The sequence below is a fragment of the Sinohyriopsis cumingii genome, chromosome 6 (assembly GCF_028554795.1).
Source record: "Sinohyriopsis cumingii isolate HCF-2022 chromosome 6, ASM2855479v2, whole genome shotgun sequence".
NCBI classification, from domain to species: domain Eukaryota; kingdom Metazoa; phylum Mollusca; class Bivalvia; order Unionida; family Unionidae; genus Sinohyriopsis; species Sinohyriopsis cumingii.
The window spans coordinates 85,679,545-85,688,029 of NC_142966.1; the positions used below are offsets into that span (position 1 = coordinate 85,679,545).

At 34.4% G+C, this 8,485-nt stretch overlaps 1 protein-coding gene across 1 annotated transcript in view; it reads left to right on the forward strand.

The window, feature by feature from the left end:
* LOC149797365 (uncharacterized) overlaps positions 1-7,915 on the forward strand; it is a 20,794-nt gene extending 12,879 nt beyond the window's left edge. The window contains exon 2 of the mRNA XM_089962133.1: positions 2,659-7,915. Within this exon, the coding sequence (XP_089818259.1) occupies positions 2,679-3,815 (1,137 nt within the window). The 5' untranslated portion in view covers positions 2,659-2,678 and the 3' untranslated portion in view covers positions 3,816-7,915. The remainder of the gene's footprint in view (positions 1-2,658) is intronic.
* Positions 7,916-8,485: the final 570 nt, after the last annotated feature.

Genomic DNA, 8,485 nt, shown 5'->3' on the forward strand with positions numbered 1-8,485 from the left:
TATTGTCAGTGTGCCAGAACTGTTCTGTACATGTCTTATAGTAATATCAGACCATAATTTCGCCTGGCAACAAACTTTCTTCTTCCTTTGTTTCAATAGTACTTATTCAACAAAATATTTTTCATGTATGATTTATAACAATATAATCTATATGGATATTCAATGAAAAGCTGGAAGCTTGTTGAAACTGTCCCCCTATTACCGAGAAATTTTAACAAACAATAATTGTCTAACGATATAAAGTAGTTAAATCACATACAAATATAACATTTTACTTGGACAGTTTTAGTTTATATAATTAAGACAGCTCCGTAGGACTAGATGGTTAGACCGTCCGCCTCGGATGCGGGAGGTCGCAGGTTCGAAGACTTAAAATTGGTACTAGCAGATGCCCCGCACGGCACTCGGCATTATGAGGTCAGTGTTAGGACTGGTGTCAGGATATGGTGTCTGGGTGGGACATGATACTACTTGTCTGCGGCATGATGCCCCACTGCTAGGCATCAGTATAAACTGCCGCACTTCAGAGATCGTAGCGGTATGACTGAATTTTGGCTAAAGCTACCTCAAAATCTAAACCACACACACACACACACACACACACACACACATATATATATATATATATATATATATATATATATATATATATATATATATATATATATATATATGCTTCACATATCACTTAATGTTTAAAAGAGACCTAATACAAATGTGTGCTTGTGACATGTGACTTTAGCTTCAAAGTTGCTTTGAAAATTGTATGAAGGTTTGCATTGCCATCACTATTTGCGTATTGAATTCTTGAAAATTGTAAGTCGAGATGCCAATGTAAAGAGAACGCAATGTCTCAGAGTTGTATAATTTATACATTCTAACATAAATTAGTTTTCCCAATTCACCTGGAAAACCGCGTATAAGCCTTTATTATCAGTAACAAAATCTATTACAAATGTTCACCATATTATAATTCTACGTCAACAAGGAATTGTAATATAACACTTCATCAAAATGTTTGTCTTCCAACATTACATACAAATTTCACAACTCTATCTAGCATAAATAAGCCCTAGCGTTTGTTTGATAGCTCTGATTAAGTCACTAATTTCCTGGTTTAATTCCAGGACAAAAAGGTTTTAGATGATACGTATCAATAAATGCCTTCAACATATCTACTAATATCTGTTCTACCAGGTTCATATGCTGAAAAAAATATTAAGAACATTCATTCATTTTCTACATCTTTCTTTATCTGGTCTTCATTCACTAAAAATGTATCTACCCCTCCTCCCGCTCGGTAGTTAATCCAAACTAAATGTTTTAAATTTTCGGGTCTTAAAGCAATGCATACAAGACTTAATTTTAATACTACACAATTTACTAAGTGATTAAATTTAAATCAAGTTTTCAAAACTTTTTTATTTTTCTGGGACACTTGGCGGCATTTATTCTATATTTGTACGATATTTTTGGGAGGAAAACTAAAACTCAAAATTTGCCTCAACATTTGCATTTCTGAACCTAAAGGTTATGTACGTATTTCTTCCAATATGCTGCGGAACATCATGAACTTATCCGCATGGTATGAGGGATTTAACGTTTACCATCGACTTTTATCATGCATTTCCTCAAACGGGCTGGTATGTTAATTCAGTATTCATCATATGTTATGTTCTATTTGTATTTCCGTTTCCGTTTATAGATTTGTTAGAATTTAGTGATTATTTGTTGATTATGCGGATCGATGTTAGGAAGACATTTATGAATCAGAAGAATTAGCAAATTTATTTGGGCCTGCGTATATAATGTGCAACATTCACCAGACTATGAGAGCATGGTCGTTCAAATGTGCTGGATAGGCTAGAAAGCGGCTACCCCATGCCAACACCAAATGGTGTTGGCTAACTCCAACTTTTTAATAGGGAATGCGCTCTGACCCTACACCTCAACATAAATGTCCAAATATCAAAATATGGGGTGGCAAGAGTCATTGGAAACTCGGACTACTGATCGCCTTACAATAAAATCAGCTGTATTATATTAGTGAATCTCATCGACCTCGATCATATATCACGCATCACCAATTAGTAATAAAACTTTCGATTTCCTATTTCCATCTCTTCCATTTGTCCTTTAATTTGCCCTCTTTTTGACTCTTCATGCCACCTAAATAATATCGAAGCGACTTTCGCAAAGAAAGGGCGAAGCAGCTGATCAGGATATTCTGGTCGGGTATTGAACTCGCGACCCATGGACTACGAGTCACACATGACTACCGCAGCTGCCTTACTGCTAATTATAACAATCTATATTTAAATTAAAGTCTCTGGTAACGAAATTATTTTGTGAAAAAAAAATTTTATTACTCATTTGCCATATTTAGGATTATAATAGCTGTATTTAATATCAACATCGTATTCAATGAACTTTAAAAAGCCTTATGTTTTTGAACTCCGCTGCTTTGCATTTCTAAAGACCCAACATTGTTTACTATCAATTGTCTTCATGACATATCATATATATATATATATATATATATATATATATATATATATATATATATATATATATATATATATATATATATATATATATTAAAATTAAAATGTTTTCCTTAAGTGGAACTTATTTATAGTGTATCCCTCTACTTTGCAGATGTATTAATGGAGTGAATAATGGCAGCGATGAGAAGAAGAGATGTTTATAAGAGAATGGTGCTCGTCTGTGTTTTAGTTTGGATTGCCTACTACGGCATTTTATTATTTGCTGATGTATTGCATCAACAAGTGGAGAAAGTATTTATATACAAGAGCTACTCGAACAGTACGAAAAGAGCACATTTTTCGCATGAGGAAATCGAGGAAGATATTATAAAGATCAACCTGCAGGTTGAACCGCCCCCTTATGAGATTTCAGCTGAATACTTTCCAAATAACGGATCTTTCAGAATAGAAAGAATAATCCACCAAATATGGATTGACACAAATATTCCTGAAGATTTCCGAAAGAATGTCGCTTCATTCAAAAAACACCATCGCAATTATGTGTATATGTTCTGGACTGATACAATTGCGATGAAGTTTGTGGAGACTGTGTTTCCTATGATTCTGCCTTTCTACGTCAACTATCCGCGTAATCTTCAACGAGCTGATGCCGTAAGATACATGATTTTATATGACTATGGAGGAGTTTATGCCGATCTTGATATTGTAAGTCTCCGTCCTCTTGATCCAGTCTTGAGGAAATACTCCTGCGTCCTCTCACAAGAACCCTACCTCCATCCTATTTATTATAGTAACTTCTATGGTCTGGCATGTAATGCATTCATAGCCTGTCGCCGTCATCACCCCTTCATGAAGATCTTGGTGGACAATCTTCCTTCGTTCTCTGTGGCTGCAGACACACTTGATTCCACTGGGCCAAGATTTGTTACCATAATATACAGAAACTACGTAGTCGACCGTCCAAACGTCAACAAAACAGATGCTGACGGTGTTTATTTAGCGCCGCCGGAATACTTCATGCCATCTTCAGACCCTACCCTTCAAAAGGAAGTGGAAACGCTGTGTTCCAAGACAGAACTTATTCATTTACAGAAATGGTTATGTGAAAGGTTCAAAAGAAATGCCATGGGAGGACCCACAAATTACACATTTACTGACCACAAGTGGGCTCATTTAACCATGTCTTCAAAATCAAACGTAAGAAAAAAAACCTTTAGCATCACAAACATTATTCCCGATGTAAAATTTTATATGCAAGAAGCATCCAAACAAGCTAAGAATAATGCAACGAAAACTCCGAATCCATGAATACATATTAAAAGTACCATCAATTTATTTCTAGAATTTTCCAACGCAAAATCATGCTCCTTATCTTGAACCATGTGCATCGAATTATTGCTATTGGACCGATTTTAAATTTCAAATGATTTCATTATGGGAAACATTAAATTCTTGCCAATGTTCCACCAGATACACTAAATTATGTTACATGACCGAGTTGTTTTCTACATTTATGTAATTGATTTTACGTTACATGTCTATCTTTAATAAGGAACATGCATATATTTTGTAATTCATCATATTGCAACCAAGAACTACAATGTTGGATATTTTGTTGAAGTCTACTTAATCGAGCTCTAAGTTACTCTCGTATTGATGAAAAATATTTCCACGAGCTCTCCATAGTTGCCCACACACAACGAATTATGTTTTAGAACAGATTTTATGTAATATTCCACTGATGTAAATTGTTGCTTTGGTTTTTAGCTTAACATTAAAGAAATCAAAACCAAAGTTTATATATTTTATGTCGCTGTAACTTTGCAATCCAATATATGGAAACTCACAATTATATCTATTTCCTTGAGTTCATTAAAGCGACATTAAGTTACTTTCACACTGATCCAAGATATTTGCACGAGTTCCCCATGGACAGATACATCGAAAACTTTTGAACCCAATTTTGTTTTACAATTCGGTATGCTCTGCTGATGAAATGTATTGGTCTGATTCTGAAATCAAATTTGAACGACTCGTTCGATTGTCGGATTCATATTCCTGTAACTCCGTATTTCAACGAATGAGCAAAGCAATATTAGGTCTATTTGTATGGGCTCTCTGAGGGGATATTGACTGTCTCTCTTATTGATCCAGGATTGCAGATTTACTAGCGCATAATCATTTTAAGTAGTACATGTCGAACTGAAGCTAATCAAATTGTATATGTAAGTGTTTATCATATTTTTGTTTGCTTCGATTACCACACATATTGTTATTCATTAAAGCTTAATTGTTTGCTGAACTATGCTAAATCTCTCCTATGTATAATAACGTCCGAGAAAATCTGATGATTGTCCCGCTCATTGGCCATTTATTGCTTCATGCCTAAAAAGAAAATATTTATGTGATAAAGAAGTGCATGCTCGCGGCATTCTGACAGAGACGGTTACGATGACAGCGTACATTAACCCCAATGGTCGGGCTGTGGGTCTGACTTTGAAGGACATTGACTATACTGCACCCCCTTCCAATGGCTTTGTATTACAGTGATGGTAAGAATGTAATATACCATATTTGTCCTTTGTGGCCTTGAGCTTCAGTTTGTTGCAAAAGAAAATATTGGGTTTGGATGTTTTAGGACTAGGTTATATTTCACATATTCACTTCCATGAAATTGGTCAACGGTCTATGCGATTTTGAATGATTGACCCTCTGGCGATACTAGATAGGAAAGAGTTCTCTATTTGTCGAGTTTTACAGAAACGTGTGGATATAGGATCTTATATAAACTCTTGACTTGTAAAAAAGCACAAAGATGAAACAAGATTAGAGCTTTATACCAAAGGTCGTAAATGAATTATTCCAAAATAATTATATATCAATATTTAATGATACATTGACGATGAAAACAATTAGACTATTTTAATGTTGATATAAACTTGAACTTGGAAATAATTAAATAGCGGGGGAAAAGTCGTAAGGGTTAAATATTGTGACGGACTGATAAAATGACCTTTATGTCCATGAATAGCACATCAGAGGCCGACAAACATTGCGGATTTGTTTGTTTTGTCCAAAACTATACTTAAGGGATACTCATTTCCTATTCACTGCATGTCAGTGTTCAGGCTTTAAAGAAGAACTAATTCCCAGGGACGTTGTCATTTTGTGCTTTTTAAGCGTGTTTTGTGGAAGGTACTCACTGTTTGCAAAGCGAACAAAATCCGACGAATTAATGGGCCTAAGGGAAAGTTAATATGGACATTGCAGAATGGATGAAATAGAAAGTTATTCATACGTGAGTGCCAGTTGGTTAATCATGTCTGAAGGAAACACGACCAATGTTATTATCCCCAGCATCTAGGAACATGTAGTACAAGTCGACTGCCAGGAACGTTTATTTGACAGTGTGGGGCTACTTGACTTACTATGGAATGGGGCCATTGTACAAAAGTAATTGCAACTTGAACAGTGATAAATATGCCATGAATATTTGTAGTTTTGTTTGGCCCGTTTCACGAACACTTTCAACCAGACAGATATATTTCGGGAAGACAATTAACTTCCCTTCATATGCATTTTTGCGGACTCGTCATTTGAACTACGATAATAGCACTAACTGTTTGACAGGATCAAGAATTTAAGGATGACATTAAATTCCGACTTCAGAGAAATACTGAGGAAATACGATGAACTCATTAATGTACTTACTTTAATTTGTCAGTCAATACTTCTTTATCACAAATGAAACTTAAATACGTGTTATGCAAAGAGAACACGTCAGCATTTGTTATAATAGACATAAAAAGGCTCTAGTCAGCAAGTGAGTAAACTCCTTGATTTAATCTGCATTTCTTTCATAAAATTACAGAAATCCACCTTAGGCGCAGTATGACGTTGTGTTACAGATTAAATACTTTGTGTTTTTCTCGAAATAAATTAAAACTGGTGGAAGGCGTTGGATACAGTAACCCGCGAATACCTAGGGTGGATTCGCAGCAGAGAACGAATAAACAAATGTATAAATAAAGTCAGAATGATATTTTAATAAGCTTTCGCAATATTTTATTCTGATGATGTTTCTAACTGTCCTGATACTGTTGGGATTCTACAATAACAAATAAATGTAATTGAACGTCTCTGTGATAGAACTGGTGTGATGGTCAATTTCGATAGAACTGAAATCATTTTTTCTTTAGGAATGAGAGATAACATAAGCAAAAGGAGATTTGGTTTTTCAAAACAAAGACGTATTGAATGTGCGCCTTACTACATATATATGAGCTTATTTTTCACCATAACATTTCTTTTGACAAAAGCAAAGCAGGTACTATCTAATCTTTCAAAGACGGTAGCTAGAAGGATTTTGAATTATCGAAACCGCTTGGACTCTTTTAGTGTATAGGATAAGTTTAATATTTTGATAATATAATCAATTGCTTGCTATGGGTCAGAACATTGGGGATATAAATTTAGTAGAAATACTGAAAGTATGCAATGCAACATTTGTAAGCAGTATTTATGCGTTTCTAAAACTATCAATAATGCGATTTTGTAATGAGGGTGCGTAGGACACCCACTTTGTACCTCGTAGTTTTTACGATCTATTCAAAATATTGTATGGAGATTGTAACAATACCTTGAACTCGGTGTCCACATCAATCTTATTTTATGTTGAAAAGATTAGATGAATCCACCCGTGTGAACTGGCTTACTAAAGATAAAGACGTGTTATTTCGCTTCGGTTTTTGGGTATGTCTGGCTAATTAAGATGATGGAGACAAAAAGCAATTGTTCTCATTATTTTTACAAAGGAATGAGGATTCGGCTTTCCAAAACTGTAAATGCGATATTTACAATTGACGTAAATGTATGTAGTATTGTATGCACTCAACCAAAACCGGACAAATATATATTGTTTGGATTATAATATGCTTTTAGGAAGTTACTAAATTCCGGTAGGCATAGCAGGATTGAGAGAATTAATAGGTACTGTGAGTTATGCTGAAACAATAATATCAATTTGGTAGAAGATGAACTCTGGTTCATTTGTGTTTGCCATAATACGACCATTTGAGAAAGAACTACGGTTACTGAAGCTTTATTATTGTTATCCTCCTGTAGAAAAATAGAATTGTAACAACCCTTTCTTACTATATCAATTCGGTTTTTCAGCTGAGACATTCTTTCATACGATAGTCGAATGATGAGTAACACAGAGAAAGTAGCAGATTTATAATATGCATTTATTCTTTAAATTAAATTGTGTATGTATACATATGTTGAACACTACATTGAGTTTAAGTACACCATGGCTCTCAATGAATGTAGTGGTATTATACCTTGTAATATATATTGTAATATGCTCCGCTCGTCTAAATTACTGAATAAAGCATTCTTACAAAATACTAATCATGTTACACAGCAAGGCTAGAGGCCCATACAAACTGGTAAGTCAATCCTGTGTTAATAATGGGCTGTTAGTGGATACGGCAGCAGTTCAGCATAATAAAGGGATCATGGAGTAATTTTAACCTGAAAATAAACAAAACACATTCAGTACATCTTCATCACTTTACGTACATATCATTTACATCTCAGCCTATTTTAATCTACCTTAACTCAGAATCAATTAATATTTCTCACATTTCTTAATTTGTATATCATTGCCACTGCATCTATACAATATGCAGAAATGTGCATGGACAAAAAAGTCACGACCAGACAACAAAGTACCGAATGAGGGCATAATTCACAAAGCTAGATAACATACAATAATTGTATTCGAATATACCAACATCCTATATCATATACTTTGTTTTAGACAATTATACAAAGTACATAAAATGATGTATGAAACGTACATACATATACATGTCATGAAAAGTTAGGTACATTATCATAAGGGAATTTGAACAGAACTCGGGTAATAAATTAAAATATCACCGGACTCATATCTAGCAACTCAAAGATATTTT